The sequence below is a fragment of the Henckelia pumila genome, chromosome 1, assembly GCF_033568475.1.
Source record: "Henckelia pumila isolate YLH828 chromosome 1, ASM3356847v2, whole genome shotgun sequence".
Lineage (NCBI taxonomy): Eukaryota > Viridiplantae > Streptophyta > Magnoliopsida > Lamiales > Gesneriaceae > Henckelia > Henckelia pumila.
This window is the reverse complement of record NC_133120.1, coordinates 76,789,146-76,812,882: the sequence shown is the minus strand read 5'-3', so window position 1 is coordinate 76,812,882 and position 23,737 is coordinate 76,789,146. Positions and strand designations below refer to the sequence as shown.

Here is a 23,737-nt window from a genome sequence, read left to right as displayed (position 1 = left end):
TTACCAGAAGGATTCTACTAGAAGACTTTGATTTATACAAGTCATTTGTACAAATCCATTTCGACTTAGGACTTACCAATCGCCTAATCAAAACTCTTAGCAACTCTCAACTACGGTTGGGACAAAAAGTTTCACAACCAAATATATTACACATTCTTTAATGTCTTTATGTAAAGACTCTTACTCAATTATTCTATTAAATACAAATATATTTTGTGTGAGTGAACTATCTTAAAATGATGTTTTCTTCTATTCTTGAACAAGGAAAATGGTTGTACAAACTCATTTTGGTATGGAAGATTTATCTCTCAAAATTTATCTATTGCATTGTTCCTTACACCATTTTTTTTGTTTGCTCTCATTATAGCTTTTTTTTCTTGTATAATCTGCCCATGTTTCAGATCTACATCCAAAAACTCTTGTTTGCTCTTCAAAATGTTGTATTTACAGCCTCCAAGAGGGATATATATGTTACATCCAAGAATATGACCATTGAAAAATGTTCTGTACTGTTTTTGACAACAAAATGACCATATTTGCGTTTCTAAACAGTTGCTAGCCAATTAAGAAGAATTGATCGGTTGCATGACCAAAACGGTTGAGTGAACAAACCGGTTGAGAGACTAACACGGTCTAGAGATTAAACTGGTTGAGAACAAAAATGGTTGATTGAGCAAACCAATAGCATGAGCAAAAACGGGTGAGAGTATGTTGTCCGTTCAGTGTTTATAACTCTTTTTCGTCACTTTCTGGGCAAATTGATGAACATTAAAGTTTGAACACTTTGTCTTAGCTTTCCATGGAATTAAAGATCACGCCATTTGGTTTTTGTATGAGAAAGTTATGCTCAAAATATTAGACCTGCTAAAACACAGTCGAGAACAAATTGGTCGAGTGAATGTGGTCCGATCGAGTGATTACATCTCTTGATTCGTCAATTTATGGGAAAAGTGATTAACATTAAAATTTTAGCCCATTGTCTTAGCTTTCTATGAAATTAAGAATCACTCAATTTAGAATTTTCACGGGAGAGAGATATGCTCGAAATACAAAACTATGTACAATCTTGAGTTTTGTCAGCAACCTGTGCAAAACCAACAACTTCAACGTGATTTATCAACTTCTTAGGATCCCATTCTGACTTTGATTTGTGAATAAATTTATTTGTAGATCATGTTTGTAGATTTGATATGCATACATAATCATGGTTATATTTGGATAGCGGAGCTGAGAGATGTGACCATTAAACTAGAGCTAGGATATCGAGTTGTTCGTTGTTATAAGTTTGTATAGCTCAATCTTGAGACGATGGTTGGGCCTAGATAAAATTCGAATTAGTCCAACCGATTTGAAATATGACTTGAAGACTTTTGTGTTGGCTGTTCAACGGTTTTGACAGCTGGTCATTTGGATCACCGAGTTATGAAATATCATCAAAATACTTCAGTTCGCCAGAAATTCAGCTTAGTTGAATTCGAGTTCATCATCTCAAAACTTCCAAAATATGATCTATCAAGTATCAACTACAAAAAAAAAAAAAAAAAAAACATTAGAAACACAATAAAAAATTTTGTCATCATCAAATAATATTTCATGCATTTTCGGACTCAACAGTCACAATATCGACTATTGAAATAATTATCATCGATTGTTGTCGGTTTTATTATGAATAATATCTAAAAATCTAATGATGTGAATAGATAAAGCTAAATAAACTATTTTATAACTCTAAATCATTTTAAAAAACGAATAAAATATATAATATGCTAAAGACATCAAAATTAATTAGTTTAAAGTTTTAGTATATTAGAGCATCTGATCTAGTTATGAACCTAATAAATAGGTTTGTTTTTGTCACATCAATTATCAAGTCAAAAGTTTAAAACCGTCATATTTAAACCTTTTGTCATCATCATACAACCAAAAACGGAACTTTTTGCCACCTAAAAAAAAAAATTTGTGAACCCCACTATCTAATCACATATTAATTCCTCAATTTAATTTATTACATTTATTTATAATTTTTACTTATATATTTAAATATATAAATATTATAATAATAATTTTAATTTATATAATTAATCATATATTAATATTTTAATAATTTAGTAATTTTTTAAAAATAAAAAACATTATCCAAATATTATTGAGAACATAAAAATAAAAGAGTACGAGAAAAACAATTAACACCATTCTTAAAATAAAACATAAAAATAATTAATGGTTGGTGTAGCGTGTCATACAAAAAAAAAAAAAAAAAAAAAAAAAAATTCGAAATTTTTTAATAAAAAAAATGCAACTGTTGAAAACTTTAAGAAAATACTAAAATAAATCCAAACGATTTGGTTTCAGTAAATGCTCACAAAAATATAATTTCTAAAAAACTTTTGGGGGAAAAGTGTGTAGAGTTCAACCTACCTTAAGGATTTTATCCGAAACATAAATTCAATGTCCCATGATTTGTCACATCAACAATATCGCATTAATTATGCTCATGTGTAAAAATATTGATCATTGGATGCATGATTTGGGCAATACCCATAATATAGGATCTCATTAAGTGGAAAGAGTGTCCTTATTCTCTTCTAAATTAATCCCTTCTACTTCCATATAAAAAATAAACACGGTTTATATTCTTAAATCATATTATTTATTTATGTTTGACTTTGAATCCACTACCCCAAGATTGTGGATTCATTTTTTTAGGTCAATTTATTTAACCATAAATTTTAAACCTTCCTATCCATACTATTAATAATTAATAAAATAAAACAAGAGACTCTATTAGTTAACTATCTTCTAGTGAGCAGTGAAATCATTTTCATAATTTGCACATTATCTTTTGAATTTAGTGGGAAGTTAACTAATTTATGAAAGACTAACTTAAAAGACATAATTAAAAACCATTAAAATTTGAAATCATGATTTTATTTTGTTAATTAAAAACTAAATATAATATAAATGATTAAATATTATATAATGAAAAATATAATACAATTTATAATACTCATTAACACCCACTTTTTTTATTTTTAAAATTTTTATAATAAAAAATTACAAATAAAAAATATAACATTTTCCCCACGTTCAAATATTTTAGAAACATGAACTATATATCATTAACTTAAATAAATTTAAATTTTAGAGTAATTTAATTTATATATTTACATTCAATAATTAATAGTTAATTTACTGTTTTAATCAAAACTAATTTTAATATGCTTAATAAAATTTCAAACATTTTAAAATATTTAAATTAAAAAGTGACCAAATATTTTTTTTAAATCAAAAGTGACCCAAATAGATATGTATTCTTCAAAAAAAAAAAATAGGAGGAGGAATTTATAAGATGCATTTTTGGTTATCAATTATAGGACGTTAACCGTCCAAAAAAATATATAGGACATTAAATTTTCAAAATAATTATACAAACACCTATTAAATAAGGTCTTCCACATCAAATCAATCAAATATTTTTAACAATGTGACTGATCAAAATTTTGGTCATTAATGTTAATTATTAAATAAAACACACCTGCTAGCTACTCATTTCGTTAGCATTTAGCATTTTTTTTTATTATTATAATATTTTACTACAATTCAAACTCCTTTCATTACTTCATTTTTTTCATTATAATTAAAGATTGTACTCACAAACATAAAATAATTTAATTACCTAGAACGGCATTTTAATCATAATGTAATTATCAATTCATATATTTGTAATACAACATAATTCTTCAACTCGTAGTGCGTCTAAATCTTGTCACTAATGTATTGTAATTGACATCTTCGATTCAATCCATTGTTAAATGACAATGATACATTGTAATAATAAAAATAATATCAACTATACTCTAAATTGTGGAGTATATGAGCCTTTTATCAATAGTTAATTAGGAGTTTGATTCTCCCAAACAATAATATTATGCAATCAAACCAATTCGACGCAAGAAGTTCACTCGAGTTATGTAAGCACACTTCGCACCTCAAGAATTCCAAAGAATAGAACGCTAACAATCCCAGTAGTTCAATCAAGCAACTAATAATCAACACCTCAAGGCAGAGTTCAACAAGAATACAGAACCATTCATGATTATCCAAACACAATCAACAATGAACAAGAATTAAACAATTCAAAGTAATAAGCCAGATTTACGTGGTTCGGCACAAGATTGCCTTCATCCACGGGGAGGGAAAACCAATATCTTATTACTGAAGATTCAATAGCCTACAAATCCCAAGATCAATCGATTACAAAATAACAAGAAGATTACAGAGTTTTCCTAAATTACTCTAAGTCATTTTCTCTTTGTGATCGTCTCTTGACTTTGATTGCAGCTCACCAATCTTGGATCTCGATCAGTTGTATTGTGTGTGTGCATTGTTCTGCTCTTCTGTTGGAAAAAAGTAACCTCGCCGATGCTTTTTAACTGAAGCTTATAACTCCTCCAACGACTCTCACACCATGTGGGCTTTATTGATTTAGTTCAAGAGTTTGAGCTTTAGTTTTGGCTTGTCCCTTGGCCACCGAGACAGGCTTAGCTTTGGGCCATGCTCAAACTTTTATTTTGGCCAAATGCATCAACTTAGTAGACACCCTATCCAACAAATAACTTATCGGGCAAGTCTGTCACACATAGTTTATCTAGTGCAATTTACTAAGTTAGCATAATTTGCATACCATTGCGTTAGTGTGGATGTTTACTCAATGTGCATTGAATGATATATAGCTCATGTTCATATGTCATAAAAATATAAATAACAAAAATAATAAATGAAAATTAATTGTTTTCATGTAATTTTGCGATTTTGTTCATTTATAATTTCAATTTTAGTACGATATTTTCTCATTTTTGACAATTTTAATTTTTTTTCATTAAGAGTGTTGATGTCGCACTAAACAAGACAAAAGCACATTCTACGTTGGTAAAATGATCAAAATTGAGGGGTGAGGTAGAAAACAAATATAATAGACTAAAACTAAAATCTCACAATATAGTAGACCAAAGTTGAAAAGAGGAAAGCATAGTGAAAAAAATAAAATAAAATTCCCCTGGTATTAACTTGCTGTATGCATCAGGCCTTCAAAAAAAACTTGACATATGCATCATATAGTGTGTCAATACATTGTGAAATTGAACTGACCAACTATTATAAGACATATGTGAGATGTTCAATGTAGATTATTTGTCGTTAATTCAAGTGGTCCACCATATGTTACTTTCAAGAAATATTCGAATCAAAATATTCAAACAAATCTAGTACAATAAAAATCAAACAATCATATGAGTTGGAAGGAATGCATTATTTTTTCTCCTTTTAAATTCTAACGGGCTTAGGATGCAAGTGTTGCTAGTTCTCTCTGATTTAACAAAAACAGGTCACACATAACTAACTAATTCATATATATCGGAGTTCTCATTGACCAATTTATACCAAGAATAAACGTCATTCCAATACTTACATTATCATTAATCTCGTTAAATTTCAAACCTTCTTCTTCATCTCAAAAACTATACTTTTGCAATCTGATTCTCATCAACCTTTTCAAATTAACTTGAACCGTGCTTTTCAATTCATAATAGAGCCTCGCTGTTTGATTTCTATGCACCATATTAGACTCATGCCCACAATCTGCGACAAGCCTTTTATTGCATTGCACTCTATCTATTGCTTTTGTCCATCTCAATTTTATGTACTTTGCTTATATTTGATGCATATTCGTAACTTCTAAAACAATTAAAGTATGGTTGCACAACACACTAAATGTCTTAAAATGATGACAATAGCAACTTACTTCATTAGTCCATATATCAAACTTTACACTTCTAATCGTTATTGATTGTCCAAGTGATTGTATGCTACACGCACATTGATTTATCATGTGTTGGGTTGCAATAATTATCCCTGCGATCGAACCATGTCGCTTGGACTGCTTGGAGATTTAAAAGATTTGAGTTGCACCATTACCACCAGCTATAGCTTTTGGCAAAATGGCAAGTGCTCGTTCTTACAATTGGTATCAGAGTCAAGGTCATGAGTTCGATTCTCATTGATTGCAAGGAGTGCAATTGTTGGAAAGGAGATTGTTGGGGTGCAATAATTGTCTTTGCTTGGTAGAGCGATCGAACCATGACGCTTGGGCTGCTGTGCGGTTTAAAAGATTTGAGTTGCACCATTACCACTAGCTATATCTTTTGGTAAAGCGACTGTTGGGAATTCGTCGATCGATCCGACGCCGAGTTTCATCATCGTACCTGCGCTACAAAAACAAAAACAAAGGAAACCAAACAAAACAGAAACCGAATCCCAATAACATACGTGAGCATATCAAAGGGAGACCGGGGCTCAGAAGCTACGACTCTCCAATTCACCGGCAATCCACGACGAAGACCACAAAGGTTCCTCACAACCCAAACTCACGCCTACACACAGTAGGAATCCCTGGCCAGCCCACGAACGAGAGAGAGGGCAGCAACACGTACAAAGCAAGGAGAAGGGCTGATGCACAAAGCAAGGAGGCCGCTCAATCTCACGCCTCTCACCCTCTTCTTCCGGCCGCCTCACTCTCTCTCATTCTCTCTGCCTCACTCTCACGCACAGAAGAAAGAACCCAAGGAAGAGGAGGCGCTGCACATAGGTTTTTCCTTCATACCAGCTGCCTCACACAGAATCTAGCCTCACACAGAAACTGAAGGAACGCACAAAAGGATATGCACACTGGTTTCTGTTCTTCTGCAGAGAGAGAGGCGCACACTGATTCCTCTCTCATCTGATTAGGGAAAAGGGGGGAATTATATATGGGATTTGGAAGTGGGCTGGGTAATATAATAAGTTGGGCCAAAGCCCAACAATCTTCACCTTTTGGCCCAACGCCGGTTTACTAGTTACGAGAGTCACCTATAGCCATCATCATCGCCCCAACAGAAGACACAAAGTCAGTACTAGCAACAGAACATGTAGCAAACACAAAGTAAGCTACGACGCTGCACCCAAATAGAACACATCTGTTAAATATCGAAGTTTAAAATTTTTCAAACCAAGTTTAAACTTTTCAACAGTTTCAAAACAAGACTCGAACCAAATAAATGCTCCACCTCGCTTGGAGCCTAGTCAAGTTCTGAAAAAATATTCCTACATAACTATTTTTCACACAGAAAAATAAAAAAAACAATCTAGCAAATTTCACAAAGAAAAAAGCACATAGTCACAAAGAAACAGGTCTCACAAAGAGACAAAAAACACAAAGCTAACACATTTTCACACAGAAAACATGCACATGGTCACAAAGACGCACATGGTCACAAAGACACGGGCGAATCACAAAGAAACGCGAAAAACATGAAAACACGACAGTAACCAAGCATGGAAACACAACAATATCCAATAGGCAAATAAAACCTAGGATTCTACCAGCAACAAATGCACACAAATCCTAGACTCTATCAGCAACACATGCACACAACATAGGCTTCTATCAGCAACAAATGCACATAACATCCGCACCAAGCGGTCACATCCGCACCAATCCGTTACGCTACTAATGCAGTAAAAGAGGTCAAGCCAATATACTAGAGCGAAACTCATCGCAAGAGTTTTGATTCCAACAAACCAGTAATGCCAACACGGCGGCACACGGCGGCAACGTCGGGCAGCGGGCAGATGTGGCATCGGGCTGCAGGGCAGCGGCAGGTGGCTGTCCAGGCGGCGACAGTCCAGGGCGGCGGTTCCTCGGCGACGAACCAACGACAACCAAGCTCTGATACCACTGTTGGAAAATCATCGTCTGATCCGCCGCCATTCTAGTACACGTTTCACCTGCAAAAATTCACAACACAAAAGGGAAACCAAAACCAACAACAAAGGCAACAATAATGTGAGTAATACAAAGGGATTCCGGGGCTCAGACGCTACGACTCTCCAATCCACCAGCAATCCACGGCGAAGACCACAAAGGTTCCTCCCAACCCAAACTCACGCCTACACACAATAGGAATCCCTGGCCAACCCACGAACAAAAGAGAGGGCAACAACACACACAAAGCAAGGAGAAGGGCTTATGCACAAAGCAAGGAGGCCGCTCAATCTCACGCCTTTCACCCTCTCCTTCCGGCCACCTCACTCTTTCTCATTCTCTCTGCCTCACTCTCACGCACATAAGAAAGAACCCAAGGAAGAGGAGGCGCTGCACATAGCTTTCTCCTTCATACCAGCTGCCTCACACAGAAGCTGAAGGAACGCACAGAAGGAGACGCACGTTGGTTTTTGTTCTTCTGGAGAGAGAGAGGCGCACACTGATTCCTCTCTCATCTGATTAGGGAAAAGGGGGGAAATTATATATGAGATTTGAAAGTGGGCTGGGTAATATAATAAGTTGGGCTAAAGCTCAACAACGACAAGTGCTTAATCTTACATCATGTATGAAGATGGACAAAGAAACTCAATGTTTAAATAATTTACCAACTCATTTTCAGATATTTTGCAAATCTCAAGCGTTTAAATACATGCAGTGTGTTGTAATGATGACGCTTTTATGACCATCATAAACATTTTTATGGTGGCTTTTGATGTCTTCTTCATTTTCTTTCATTCACCATATTTTTAAATTAGCATTTGTGTACTCACTTCTAGATGTAGCCTTAATTCTAGCCCTAAATAAGTAAATATGCATATATTAAATATCTTTGACCATTTAATATTCTTCAAGAGCAAAATAATCACTTTCTGCCATACATTGAACTCCAGTTTAGCATCACAAAATTTCATGCACCTTGTAAACATATATTTAGATAGGAGTTATTTGCACCAAATATATCTGTGAAATATTGAAAATGCACACTTTTCTCCTATAAATTTTAGTAGGCATATTCAACTCCGACCTTTTATAAAATTAGCACACGCGTTCCTTCATATGAGTGATTGTTACGCACACGCCCCTCATGTGACTGGGCAAACATTTTGATTTTTTTTTTTTGCACCAAATGCCCCTATGAAATATTCAAAATACATGTTAGAACCCTTGATAGTATAATTTTTAAATTTATTCAACCCATAATACATAATTTTTATTAAGATCCAATTATAAAATATTTACCAAATTTTTTTCATTTCATTTTATTTATTTTTATTTTTATTTTAAACTTATTATCCTTAATTAATTTGTTTCTAAAAAAATATTATTACTTTATCTTGCCACCATTATTTTATTAAACTCTTTTCATATTTCCAACTTCTCTATTAAACATGCATTCTTAAACAAAGATTTAAATTCCTAAAAGTACCAATAAGTTCATGTATATTACTTTTAGATTTAGGACTACATAGTTTTGAACAAAAAAACTAAATTTTTCGAGAAGATGCATTGCACAATTTGCAGTAAATAATAATAATACACAATTTTTATTAAGATCCAATTATAAAATATTTATAATATTTTTTCATTTTACTAATTTTATTTTATTATAAAACTCACTTCGTTTTCCAATTTCTCCATTAAACATGCATTCATAAAACAAAGATTTAAATACCTAAAAGTACCAAAATATTGAACCAAAATAATAAGTTAATGCATATTACTTTTCGATTTATGACTATATAGTTTGAACCAAAATCTAAATTTTTCAAGAAGATGTATTGCACAATTTACAGTAAATAATGATACACACTTTTTATTAAGAGTCAATTATAAAATATTTATCAAATATTTTTCATTTTATATTTTATTTTAATTTTTTTTTTATTAATTAATTTGTTTGTTCAAAAAAATTATTACTTTATTTTGCTTTCATTATTTTATTCAACTCATTTCGTGTTTTCAACTTCTCTATTAAACATGCATTCAAAAATAAGAATTTAAATGACTAAAAGTACCAAAATATTGAACCAAAATATGCATTAAATTATCATTTTTGTTCAATATTTTGGTACTTTTCGGTATTTAAATCATTGTTTATGAATGCATGTTTAATGAAAAAATTGGAAATACGAAATGAGTTTAATAAAATAACGAAGTGAGTAATAATATTTTTTCTAGAAACAAATTAATTAAGAAATAAAAAAATAAAAACAAAAATTTATAAAATGAAAAATGTTTGGTAAATATTTTATAATTGGATCTTAATAAAAATTATGTTTTATGTGTTGAATAAATTTAAAAATTATACTTTCAATGGGTCAAACATGTATTTTTAATATTTCATATGGGTATTTGGTGTAAAAAAAAAAATCAAAATGTTTGCTCAGTCGTATGAGGGACGCGTGCGTAACAATCGCTCATATGAAGGGGCACGTGTGCTAATTTTATAAAAAGTCAAAGTTGAAGATGCAAGTTTAATGGAGAAATTGAAAATACGAAAAATGTACATTTTCAATATTTCATAGGGATATTTGGTGCAAATAACTCATTTAGATATACTAGTACTAGCATAAAATACGTTCATAGATACCAATTATATACAAAACTATTATTAATGGCGGATCCAGGATTATTAATCCAATCACACTATTTCAAATTCTGAAATATTCCTTAAATTCTTTTGGTACTATCATTAAATTTGAGGCATGAGTAGTAGTTACTTTTGATATTTGATGTCATCCTATTTTTTCCCCCGAAATACACCTTCCCTGTGAATACCATTTTTTAAAAAATAAATAAAGCATAGCACAATAAATCAGTGATTAAATAATAATAATAAGTTAGAAATTCAAACATCGATTTTACCATAATCATTGTAATCTCATATATATATATACACACATATATACACATTATATATATCTATATATTTACACGCACACATCATATGCGAAGGCAAATTGCAACCATGTGTCAAACGTACGAGATATCCTATCTACTGAGATAAGATAAGGTCCAGCATATCTCACCATTAGACAAAAATAATAAATAAAATAAAATATACGCAACATCACTAACTGCTCTAATATATATATATATATATATATATATATGTATATATAAAATGGGTGTGTGTGTGTGTGTTTTGAATTCGATAAAATCTATGCTGCTAATGCATAACCACTTTGAGTGTAGACACACACTGCAAGCACGACACATCCTCCTCAAAAAATAATAAAAAAAAGAGAGATTGAAATCTAATATTTTTTTATATTTTTGTTGGTCGTCATTTAAATCTTAGTCATCATACTAAGTTTCTAACTAGCTAATTACATTTATAACATACATCTCAGAAATAAATTCCAATTTATGCAACTTATCTTAAATTTTACAAATATATAGTTTATTTAGATAATGTTAGATATCTACTTCCACGTTACACACGACAAATCAAATCCATCAAACTGAATAATGGAAACAAAAACTCACCAATTTCATTAGTTTTAACAAATATGAACCAAGTTCTGCCAAATAATAGAAATACAAAATGTCAATTTCAATTTCGTGTATGCTTATTTTTAGTCACGTATCTTTCATTAATGAAACCGAAATCAGGAAGAGCCACAACCACGCGGAATCACAACCGGATATAGACAATATAATTTGTATAATTAACCTACATAAATTATATAAATTAAAATATCAACGGTACATTAGTTAATTTTTCAGAGCTGATTGCGTCAACACTACTTATGACAAGTATAAACAAAAATAAAAAACATCATATGTAAAATTAATAATGCGCCTTCGTATTTTTAAAAATCAAGCATAAAACCTCTTATTAAATGGGTAAATGTGTGAATTTGTATGGCATAAGGTGAAATGCGTTTGGTTTTTAACAAATGAAAGATATATTAGCTTACTTATTAATAATATTTTATTTAGAGTTTTATGACACTATGATTTTTCACATGGGAGTTGAGTGCAATTAGCCCAATATTTTAGGAAAGTACAATATTCGTATTATTTTATCAAACAATTAACTTTAATTGGTTTGATTATATTTCGACTTATATCGACAAATTATTGGTCATTGAAATTTAATTGAGTACATTTAATTCAAAATTAGTTTAAACCGAAACTAATAGAGCAACCAGAAACATATGTATGTTTGTAATATTTAAAAATAAATTATTAAAACACTACCTTAAAATTCAATTTCAGTTATTCTTTTTATAGGAATTGAAATCGAAATCAGAATCCAAATCAGAATGGTCAGTTTTGGTTCTTTACAGAACAACTTGTACACACAACTCGCACATGCGCATTAGATTTTTCAACAGCTATTTGTTTATTTGTGAGACGAATTAATTTTTTATGTATTGAATCGAGTCGAGTCAAATATTAATTTAATAAAATTAACTCATAAGACGATATCATGTCGATTTTTTTTGGATGTGTTTGTTTGATCATTAAGTATATAACAGCTTAGAACAGAGTGGAAGATATGAATTGAAGATGCGTGGCTCCCACGCGGTGCCTTGGTAGCATTGTTTTCCTCTCTACGCGTGTCGGCTCGTATCGTAGCTCTATATATTTTCAACGAACAAGCTGAATAAATTACTCCATTAATTTATGCGCCTCGTGTGAAGATATTCTCGAAAATATTCGACAATTTAATTCATTTGGCGATATCAAAATCTTAATTTCAAACAAGAAAACAGGTAATTAAAGGCATTGTTTTTTTTTTTTTCCTGGAAATGGCAGATTGAATTTCGTGTGAAATTGGAATTTGAACGGAATCTGAATATATACGTACGTATACGGGGGGGTGCGTTTTGTTTTGTATGCATAGACGCAGGTATAGACAGGGTTTGGGATGGGAATGATTGGTGAGATTGCGTGTGCTGAAGGAGGAGGGGTAGAGGGTGAAGGAGCGGTGGAGGAACAGAAAATGCAGAGGAAGTATACGGCGTCGGCGGTGCCGGCATTGAATGCGGCGGTGGTGGTGGGTTATGCTCTTACATCTAAGAAAATTAAGAGTTTTTTGCAGCCCAAGCTTGAACGCTTAGCAAGGTAAGTCAATTTCTTGAGTTTTTTGGGATTGCTTATTGTAAAACAAAATGAACGTTGATTGGAATTTTAATTTGATTTTTGTTTTTTTGCTTTCTGAATTTTGATCTTGGTATGTATTTGATTCATTCTTTCCTGTTGAAAGTGACGTGATTTTCTTGCATGTGTTACTGGAAATTATCTGTCTCTGAGTTGTCTTTACAGGGTTCAGGTTTAAGTCATTTTGATCTGGTTTTATCCTTTTCTGTATAGTGTGGTTTATGGTTGAAGATGCACTGTGAGTTGGGTTTCTGAGTTTTTGGTGGTTTAATTAATTTAATGAATGACATATGGTGTAACAATTAGTGTGGATGTTGCTTCTGGCTTTAAATTTCTGAACCCCTGGATACATACTATCATCAGATAATCATGTTTTGGTTTCAAAATGCAGGAAGAAGGGAATCCTATTTGTGGCTATTGACCCAAGTAGACCCCTATCGGATCAAGGTCCTTTCGATGTTGTCTTGCATAAAGTGAGCTTTTCTATTCCTTTTTTTTTTAATTTTACCTCGCTTGTTTATTTTTCAAACGTTTCGCCATCGAGGCTTTTGTTTTGTTTTGTTTTTTTTTATTCTGTCTCACTGTATCCATAAATCTTACATTCTTGAATTGTTGTGCAGTTATCAGGAAAGGAATGGCAGCACATTCTTGAGGTTGGTTTCCTCATGGGTACTGTACTTTATATTTAGCTAATGTAAGAACCTTAAGGACATATGATAGATGTCCGCATTTAGCTATTTAGGCAACTTCATGGCAGACATTGATGATACGATTGGACGCAAGTTGTCAGCGAAGCCGCTGGCAGCCTGATGTCTTCGCATTTAAGCTTATTATCTGAAAAAATTGCAGAGTGATTTACTCTCTTCTCCATAGTAAATCATGACTTGATAATTGAGGTTGGAGCCTCAAGATTCCAGCTTTTGGAGGAAGTTGTCCTTCAATGGAATATTTAGCTGATTTGCAGCAGGTTGAGGATTCCTGGTTTTATCTTTTTGGTGATTTTTTTCTTCTAGGATTACCGGTACTGGATACAGCTTTTCAGGGATATCTAAACGATGTGTTTCTACATTTTTATAGTCCTTTATTCTTTTGTTATTATGGACTTTGGTGAAGTTAAATTCTTAATTGCTTTATGCAACAAATTGTAGGTATTTATCTATTTGGCCATTGGGACATTAATAATGGATTGTACATGTATAGCTATTGAGACCTTAAATACTCATGATTGAGGATATTTTTGACATTCACTGCATGTTTGTACGTGTGCAACATACAGATAGCTTTCAAAGACGATTAGTGTAAGAAAACCAAGTGTTGTGATCTGCACCGATCAAATGATGAGGGGTTTAATATGTAAAATAAACTTCCTTTCCTTTCTCTTGAAGTTTTGGATGTTTAGCTTTTAATCTTATTAATGGAATCAATTATACTGACTGCTTCACCTATGTGTTCGCTAAAAAATCATTTCCCCCCAAAATTGGAGATGTTCACAGTTATATCCATCATTGTCATATGTTGAAGTGTGATGATAATTCAGTTGCGGAAACGTGTCAGTTAGCTTTTAGTTCAGTATCCCGGAATTTAGTCTGAACCAAATGACTATATCTTCTGTGCCTGCAGAAAAAAAATTGCACTGAAATTTTCTAGTTAGCTTGGTGGTCTATGAAGAGATGAATGACATTTGGAAACATACTTTTTGATCTTCCTGCGTATATATCACCTTACATGGTCCCATTTTGTTTTAGCATGTAATTTGTGTCGAATATTTTGTTTTGTTTTGTTTTATTTTATTTAATCATAATTAATCATCACTCATTGGAGACCAAGCTAGTGCTTGAGCAAATAAACCCAGCTAAATCATCAACCCTCACGGACTGAAGTAGTGAAGAAAATGTTGTGGTTATGAAAAAAATAAAGTGTTTGTAGCTATTATATTGTGCCTAACCTAATTACAAAAGTTGTAGTTTGCTAACTCACCTTGAATAAGTCCTCTTGATCTTCCAACTACTTTTAGTAATAAAAAATTGTTTAATATTTTTGGTTGCAAAGGAATAGTTCACCTTGTTTGAATATAGACGAGCATATAAGCAGGTTGTGTTGGGACCCCCTCTAATCATTATTTAACTTTGCTGTAGGATTACAGGCTTGCACATCCAGAGGTAACTGTTCTTGATCCTCCTGATGCCATCCAGCACGTTCACAATCGTCAGTCCATGCTTCAAGATGTTGCTGACCTGAATCTTTCAGACCCCTATGGTAATTTTTCCAGATGTACCTTCCGCTCTTTCTTTCATGGCCTTAAATTTCTCCATTCTTTTGGCTGAGGGGTAAGGCAACGGGCATTTAAAAAAAGCTTGATGTGTTTTATGCAAACTGGCCTTCATCGGAATTATAGTGAGTTACGCAAACGGTTGGGCTTTTTTAAGTGTGAGACATTAGGGACAAAGACATGCAAACAGCGAAGGATCGAAGGAGTGGAAAATGTATCGATCAAGTTTTTGAACACACAATCAACCCCCGAGTCCTTTAGAATGGGGGTAATCCATATCTTCTCTCCAAATATGTGAGAAAGAATTTGACTTTCCCACTTCAGGTTTTGGAACATCCTTATAGTGGATAGTTTATGCAAATCTTCATCCATTCAAATTTTCGGTTAGAGCTTTGTCATAAGGTTTTTCACTTTGCTTTCAGGAACAGTCAGTGTCCCTAAACAGTTAGTTATCAAGAAGGATCCATCATCCATTCCAGATGCAGTGAACAAGGCTGGTTTAAGGTTGCCTATCGGTATGTTATCATGAATTGTATCAGTTTTAACTTGCGTGAGCACTAATTTCATCAGCAAAATATTTATGTGAAAATCGAACCGTTCTTTGGGTTGCCGAAATTCATTCTCTCGTGCAGTTTGGTATCCAGATTTGAAATTTAGTTATAATTTTGTCCTCACAATTATGGTATATTTTATTTCAATCCTTATATATTTCAGTGGCAAAGCCTTTGGTTGCAAAGTCACATGAGCTGTCTCTTGCCTATGATGAGAGCTCCCTCCAGAAGCTGGTGCCACCGCTTGTTTTGCAGGAATTTATTAATCATGGTATGAGATCCTAGTTCATCTTGTGGTTACTAACGCACTCAATGGTTTGGAAGAAAAATTGCATTGCATTAGTCTTTCCTATTCAAATTTTGTAGGTGGTGTACTCTTCAAAGTTTATGTTGTCGGTGAAGCTATAAAAGTTGTTAGACGTTTCTCCTTGCCTGATGTCAGTAAGTGTGAATTGTCGAAGAATTTCGGTGTCTATCACTTTCCAAGGGTATCTTGTGCTGCTGCATCTGCTGATGAAGCAGACTTAGACCCTGGTGTTGCGGGTAAGCATTTTCTCATTTCACCATTTGGGCGCCAAAATATGTTTCTTTCATGGCTCTGTGAAACAGTCGTCCTCTTTTAACTGAATTGATAATTAATCATTGTATAAGTTAGCGAATCTCCATTTTACTGTTTGCTCTAAGAGTACTCATCTTTAGCTTTACCTTCGATCTGCACAGAGCTTCCACCAGGCCCATTACTGGAGAGACTAGCCCGGGAGCTACGTCGCCGGCTGGTACTCCAATTCACCCTTTCTTTTCAAAGCTGTATTGATGCGATTATGTTCGTTTCTCTTGTTGGGATATTTACTTAATAATACAGTCTTTTGTAAATTTCGTAAGGGTCTTCACCTGTTCAACTTGGATATAATTCGAGAACATGGAACTCAAGACAGCTATTATGTGATCGACATCAACTATTTTCCAGGTATACCACACATTTACGCATCAAGACAGCTATTAGTCTTAGAAATGTGCAAGGGGTCGCAACTTAATTCGATCTTACATACTCGTGTATCATTTGCAGGATATGGGAAAATGCCCGAATACGAGCATATATTTACGGATTTTCTTCTGAACTTGGTGAGAAGAAAATAGGAAGAGTTAAGGCTGGCCAAAGGGGTGCAACTGTTGATTGAACCCGTGGTTACGAAATGACGATGCATCACTATAACGTAAAAATCAACTGGAGAAAAGGGACACCGGGGAAGCTTGATTCTTGTGTTGTGGCGTCACAAGTGCCTATTGTTGTGTATTGAAGGTGCAGAAATATGACTCAGATTCTTTGCGGAAGAAGTCCAGTTCTCTACTCTGTAAATCCATTTTTGTTCGAAGATTCGTCATGATTAATTGCAGTTAAGCTGTATGTAAAAGGCTCCTCCTAATTCACAAGCTTTAGATATTTTCTCTTGGTAAATTTTTTACTTCGTTTCTTTGTTTCTTTGTTTTTTTTTTTTTTTTTTTAAAATCCATTTCGAGTTCAAATTCCAACTCTAATCGACCACGGGTCATGAGAAAAAGAACTTTTTTTCTCGGGGAGATAATTAACCCGGAGAAGAAGCAAGGACGGAGTCATGTGTTGCACATGATTTAAATCGTTTCCATCATTGAGTTGAGTTTTCGAGTATTTCGAAATTCAATTTGAAAAAAGGAAATTTGTTAAACTTGGTTTAGATAAATTCGAACTCCTAATATTTACCGTGTGTTTGAATCGATAAGAAACATGAGTTTTGGAACTGGATTTGGAATTCACATCTGAATTGATAAGAAATAAGTTTTGAAATTGGATTTTGATTTCAAATTCATATAATTGAAATATATTTTGGTGTATATTAAGAATTAAATATATAACAGTGTGAATTAGTAATATAAATTTTTAAATAAATCGTATTTTGTAAAATTTACAAAAAAAAATTTAAATCTATGAGTAAGTTATATAAATATAAATATTTTTAAGAAAAATATTATTTTTAAAATTCAAAGAGTGTGAAATCTGAAAGTGATTTCATACACTATCTTTGGATGTCTAAAAAATAAAATTTAAAATTAAAATTGGATTTGTAAAAAATAAAAATATATTTTAGAATTTGATAGTATAATAAATTTTAGATAAATGATATGTAGGAACGAACGCTAATTGGACTCCTTAGCAATCAATGGGAATCGATCTCATGACTTTTGACTTTGATACCAATTGTTAGAACCGAGCGCTTGTCGTTTACCAAAAGCTATGGCTAATGATAATAGTACAATTCAAATCTTTTAAATAACATCAATTTTATCAAGATTTCAGTTAGTTAAATAAAATTCTATGAATTCTCAATAAATACCTATAGTCGGCATCTATGGTAGAATCAGTCGGCGGCATGAGAGGCAGTGGTTTACCTTGCGGGCTGCGGCGGATGTCAGAAGTTTGAGTCCGTTTTAAAATCTCATTTTAACGGTACTTTCAATTTTAAGTCATACCCAATCCCGTCTAATTCTGTTGATCCAAACACAGCTTAAGAATTTCATTTTCGAATCTCATTTTACGAAAGACTGAAATAGTATTTGTAATTTTAAATAATAACAAAGAAAATTAGGGCACAAATAAGCAGATAGCTACGGAGAAAATTCTCCTGGAGTATAAGGAGGTTAAAGCGATGATGATGAGTAAACATTGAACAAAAAACTTGGTTTATCAGATCCCAAAAGCACAGTTACATGGCAGATTCAATTGACTTGAGCATGGATGAGAATTACCCAGACGGCGCAGGCTGCGGCGGAGAAGCGGCGTCGGCGGAGACGGGAGACCATTCGGGAGGGAGATCAGGAAGCGGAGGGTAAACGGTGGGACCACGTCGTATATCCCAAGGCTGAGACTTTCGAGGGCGCGTCTTCATGTGATGCTTGGTAGCCTTCTTCTGTGGCCTAGACGAGCACTCTACCTCCAATCCTCCGCCGCCGTCAACCACTAGTCTCGCCGACGGTGCCAGTTTCTTGACGGAGACCACGCCGCCGCCGCGAAGGGGAAGGGGGACCTCCAATCGCGTGCCGAATATGGCTGAGACTGACATTGTTTCGCGTGTGAGTTTTTGGAGCAGAGCACGGTGATAAGGCTTTCGTTCGGGAACGCGTAGCCGTACAGTTTTTTTATCCACACCAGACTACTGTGGAGCAAAATCACTTATAAATAAATTTATAAATAAATAAATATATATTTTTTATTATCTAATAAGTTTATTAAAGTGATGTTTGATTATATAATAAATCTTGTTTTAAGTCGGTGTTTGCGGAAAAGACTTTTTAATCTCTCTCATTTCTTTCTTAGGGTTTATGAAAAAATTTTGTATTCCTGTCTCCATTCTGCAACCAATTAACTCGAGCTCTTTGTTGCCAGCGGATTTCTTCCTGAGCCGCCAATTTCTCGATATCTTTTCCACCTTCCCAATTCTAATAAGATTATTTTTCATATTATTACCTGATCTCAACAGCCCATTCAGCTCCTTACGCAATACAGGGATTTTCTTACCCATTTTATCGAACCTATCGCCTGCCCATGATTTGAGAATATTATTGCAAGAGGATAATTTTGTTGGCAAATTTTGAATCCTTCTGAGTCGGTCCCAAGTTCCTGTAAAATGTTCCAAGAAATCTTCCTCCAAAAGCCATTTATGTTCGAAAGTGAAACGTCTCAGCCTTCTAGTAAATGTAGATGCTATGATTGATTTCAATGTCAACACCAAAGGCCGATGATCCGAACTAGACACTTCCATCGTCCCTACTTCCACCGTAGGAAAAAGAATTTTCCATTCAAATTGCATAGAAATCTATCCAATCTTGTTGGTATCAACTCCTCACCCTTTCTACGGTTACTCCAAAGTAAATGGTACCCCTGTATACTGTAGGTATTGAAGCCTACAATCTTCTAATACTTCCGCAAAAACTTACATATGAGATACAGGCTTCAATATTCCTCCCACTTTTTTAGACTCATATAACACCTCATTAAAATCACCTCCGACGATCCATGGCAGCTTTTTAAGTTCAGAAATATCAGCCAATCTCCTAAGTTGCCACGAAAGGTGTCGCTGACTAGTAACTGGATTCCATAAAATCCTGTGAATCTCCACTGCATCTGCTCTTGTTCAACAGTACAATCGATATGCCCAATCGAGTACGAAAGAATCTTAATATCCCAAGGTTTTCGCCAAATTATCATCAGCCCCCCACTTCGGTGATCACTATCCACAGAGAAACAACTCTCGAATAGTAAACAATTTTTCCAAAGACAACATGGAGTAGTATGTAATTTAGTTTCGCTTATAAAAATAAGCGATGGGTTTCTTTCAGCGCTGTAATTCTCGGAACGCTCGTTGGTTCCCAAGCCCTCGAGCATTCCAAACCAGACACGTCATTAGGACCGCAAAGATAGAATCGGTTGCATTACCTTCCATCTCATCAATTCGAATTCTTTTAGGTGAAACAGGGAGATTTACTTGTCCTGTTAATATCCTTTTATTTTGAACTGGAATGGCTTTTGGTTCTGGCTTCATTACTGATATTGATTTAGTCTTCTTTGCCAACCGCTCCCACTTCTGTTTTTGAGAATGTTCCCCTGCTGGCATTAGACTAGAACTGCTCGAAGTCGCTTCTTCTTCCATCACCACCCCCATTTGTTCATCCTGAACAATAATTGATAATACTGGTAATAATTCTGAGGAATCTTCCACTCGAGCCAAATTGTCATCTGAGTCACTCTTCTCCCTAGAAGATTCAGGGGCAATCTCAGCTCTATGTACCCGAAATTTAGACACCATCAAATGATCAGTAAAATCTTCTTCCGCTGCTATGTTATCTTCACTAGGCAAGATATTAGTGTATTGACTGGATGCCTTAGCTGATGGTGTTTTCCTGACTGCTGAGATTGGCACCGCCCTAAGCCAGTTCCCAAACCCAAATGATTGTTCACAAGTGTATCGTTGTTTACACAACTACGAAAAAGCTTCTGGACATATGATTAATTTTGACAAATCAGCATTGACTTTTAGTCCGAATGTCTCTTCTCATTGTATCGCAGAAATTAAACAAGTGCTTTTAGTTCAGATTGTCCAGGGACATGAGTTATATTTGGGCTTGCCTACATTCTCACTACGAAGTAAAAGACTCCAGTTTGCTTTTATGAAGGAGCGAGTGTGTAAAAAAATTCAGAGCTGGAATTCTACGTTCTTTTCTTCGGGAGGACGGGAAGTATTAATTAAATCAGTGTTGCAAGCAATCCCTTCTTATGTTATGTCTTGTTTCAAAATGCCGAATTCGGTGTGTGACGGGATTGATCAGGCTTGTGCTAAATTCTGGTGGATTGACCACACTGGAAAAAGGGGATTACATTGGCTCAAATGTTCGGAGTTGTGTAAGCCTAAATGCCATGGAGGGATGGGATTTCGCAAACAAGGTGCTTTCAATAAGGCACTTGTGGCAAAGCAAGTCTGGAGATTGATTCAATTCCCTTCTTCCTTAATGGCAAGAATTCTTAAGGCGCGATATTTTAAACACAAGGATATTATGGATGCTGACTTGGAAGTGAATCCTTCCTACATTTGGCGATCATTTTTATGGAGCCGTGTTCTTCTTCAACGAGGGCTATGTTGGCGAGTAGGTACTGGACAATCTATAGTGATTGGGAAGGATCCTTGGATTCCGAGCTTACCCCAGTTTCGTTGTTCTTCGATGGTTCATGCTACTTCAAACGATACAGTAGATAGTTTGATTAGTCCGATGGGGAACTGGAATGAAGAAGCTGTGAATCAAAAAATTTCGCTGTTCGAAGCGGAATCAATTCTGAATATTTCTCTAAACAGGAGAGGATGTCCAGATTTACGATATTGGAAGGGAAATTCTAATGGAATTTATTAAGTAAAATCAGGATATTGGATGGAGATGGACAACTCGAGACCTCCGCCATTTCGATCAACTCACCAATTTTTGCATTGGTGGCAGCTCATTTGGAAACTAAACATACCACCTAAAGTTCGCATTTTCCTCTGGAAAGCTTCCAGGGATTTTATTCCTTCAGAGGTAAATCTTTACGGTTAACCATCATGTTCCAACTAATGGCTTCTGTTCTCTCTGTAATTCAGAATATGCCTCAACTAGCCATTGTATTATTTTCTGTTCTTATGCTCGAATTGCTTGAAAAAAAAAACTATATTTTGGAGACTATTGAAGCAATATCGAGGGGTCTCTTTTGTTGAGTGTTGTGTTTTACTTATGTCGTTGGTTAATAAAGAGGAGATGGGGATCTTTGCGGTGTTAGCTTGGGCAGCATGGAAAGCATATTGTAATGGGAAACATGATCAAGCAGGTAAAGTTCCAGGATTTATTTTAGCTTGGGCTTGGGCTATGTTGGATTCGTTTCACAGTGCCAAGGAGAGCTGCGACACTCCTCACTTCTTGAATAATGTTTTATCGGAACGAATCTGGAAGGCACCTTTATCAAATCAACTTCGATTGGATGTCGATGCGAGCTTTGATGGAGCCCAGAATTTATGCGGTGTTAGTGCTGTGGTTAGGGACTCACTTGGGAAGATTATAGGGGCTACAACTTGTGTTATTCGGAATTCAGGAACAGTCTTGAGTGCGGAGCTAGAAGCTGTTAGATTTGGGATGTATTTTTGTGTCGACCATGGCTTCTCCAATGCCAACATCTTTTCGGATTCTCTGAAGGAGGTTCAGGCAATTAACACGCCGGAAGATGATCTTGGGCCAGATGGTGTAGTGGTGTTAGAGATTAAATCTTTATTCAATTCCCCAGATTTCATGTCGATATCTCACATGAGACGGACCGCGAACGGAGTGGCACATATGTTGGCTAGGAAAGCTCTTTTTACTTCAACTCCTCTTACTTGGTTGCATAGTGGTTTTCCAACTTGGTTGTTAAACATTGTATCTCGTGATTGTTAGTAATATATATATGTTTGGAGTTTGTTTCAAAAAAATTGATGTTTGGGAGAACGCTGGTGTTTGGGAGAGCTTCTAAGAAAAAGCTGAGAAGTGCACTATCTTAATCATTTTTCTTTCGAGGTCGGCCCTAAACAAGATTCGTCTGTTTCTCGTTTATCAAAAATTATGAGTTAGCGATCAAACTTGAATCTTCTGAATAGCTCCGAGGTCATGTTTTTATTACATTCTGACATAGCCAATCATCGCTTCCGAAAACTTTTTCGCCAAAGAATTGTATAACGAGCAATTATTAAAATCAAACATATGATTTTGACTTTGATATCAAGTGTATGATGAAACTTAATTTTTGTTGTAAAGCAATCCATTCATCACATTTCAATAATTTTCTCATCATTGCTCCACAAGAATTTTTCTAATAATTCAGCTACCACACAATTTATAAAAAGAGTAAAAATTTATTTTGGTACAAAAATTTTGATAACTTTAAAAATTGATACATAAATTATTTTGAACGGCGGAATTGGTACATTATCCACATAAAAAGCCAATTTAGTCATTAATAAAATGTCTTATTTTTAAGAGTAATATTCATTTTGATACATGAACTATTGATAAAATGTCAAATTGGTACATGAACTATTGTACATGATCAAATTAAAAAGTTACGTTTACCCTGACTCTAAATTGCTATTAAGTCCAATTACTATTATTAACATTTATTATGTACATTATTTTATTTTTAAAGTTATTTATTGATTAATTTAAAAATATATATTTACTTAAAATTATATCATGATAAATAATTGTCAACCCAAATTATATAAAAACAAATATTTTAATACATTGATAAAAATATAATAAAATTAATATATGTCACCGAAACCCGTTGATTTTATTTATGAATCGTTGAAGCAAATATAATCAAGACAATGAGATTCTTTTTTAGGAGATTTGTCTTTTCATCAC

At 34.1% G+C, this 23,737-nt stretch overlaps 3 protein-coding genes across 3 annotated transcripts; all 3 read left to right on the top strand.

Annotated features, from left to right (window-relative positions):
- The first annotated feature begins 12,422 nt into the window (after nt 1-12,422).
- LOC140883028 (inositol-tetrakisphosphate 1-kinase 3-like) lies at nt 12,423-17,231 on the top strand. Its single transcript, XM_073289356.1, has 11 exons — nt 12,423-12,582; nt 12,714-12,934; nt 13,362-13,443; nt 13,591-13,623; nt 15,106-15,226; nt 15,662-15,754; nt 15,954-16,061; nt 16,157-16,333; nt 16,511-16,566; nt 16,673-16,757; nt 16,857-17,231. Exons 2-11 carry the CDS (start codon nt 12,738-12,740, stop codon nt 16,925-16,927), a joined length of 1,023 nt encoding a protein of 340 aa, XP_073145457.1. The 5' UTR covers nt 12,423-12,582; nt 12,714-12,737; the 3' UTR covers nt 16,928-17,231.
- A 3,884-nt stretch (nt 17,232-21,115) lies between these two features.
- LOC140865706 (uncharacterized mitochondrial protein AtMg00310-like) lies at nt 21,116-21,724 on the top strand. The gene has a single exon (XM_073270428.1). It carries the CDS (start codon nt 21,116-21,118, stop codon nt 21,722-21,724), a length of 609 nt encoding a protein of 202 aa, XP_073126529.1.
- A 378-nt stretch (nt 21,725-22,102) lies between these two features.
- On the top strand, nt 22,103-22,771 carry LOC140865696 (uncharacterized). The gene has a single exon (XM_073270419.1). The coding sequence runs from the start codon at nt 22,103-22,105 to the stop codon at nt 22,769-22,771; it is 669 nt and encodes a 222-aa protein (XP_073126520.1).
- The last annotated feature ends 966 nt before the right edge of the window (nt 22,772-23,737 follow it).

What these genes read in the sequence shown, in the direction of transcription:
- LOC140883028 (XM_073289356.1), top strand. Translation starts at nt 12,738, where the DNA reads ATGGGAATGATTGGTGAGATTGCGTGTGCTGAAGGAGGAGGGGTAGAG. An exon ending in AAGCTTGAACGCTTAGCAAG is followed by an intron (nt 12,935 to 13,361) that starts GTAAGTCAATTT and finishes TTCAAAATGCAG; the next exon opens with GAAGAAGGGAATCCTATTTG. An exon ending in GAATCTTTCAGACCCCTATG is followed by an intron (nt 15,227 to 15,661) that starts GTAATTTTTCCA and finishes CTTTGCTTTCAG; the next exon opens with GAACAGTCAGTGTCCCTAAA.
- LOC140865706 (XM_073270428.1), top strand. Translation starts at nt 21,116, where the DNA reads ATGCCGAATTCGGTGTGTGACGGGATTGATCAGGCTTGTGCTAAATTC.
- LOC140865696 (XM_073270419.1), top strand. Translation starts at nt 22,103, where the DNA reads ATGGGGATCTTTGCGGTGTTAGCTTGGGCAGCATGGAAAGCATATTGT.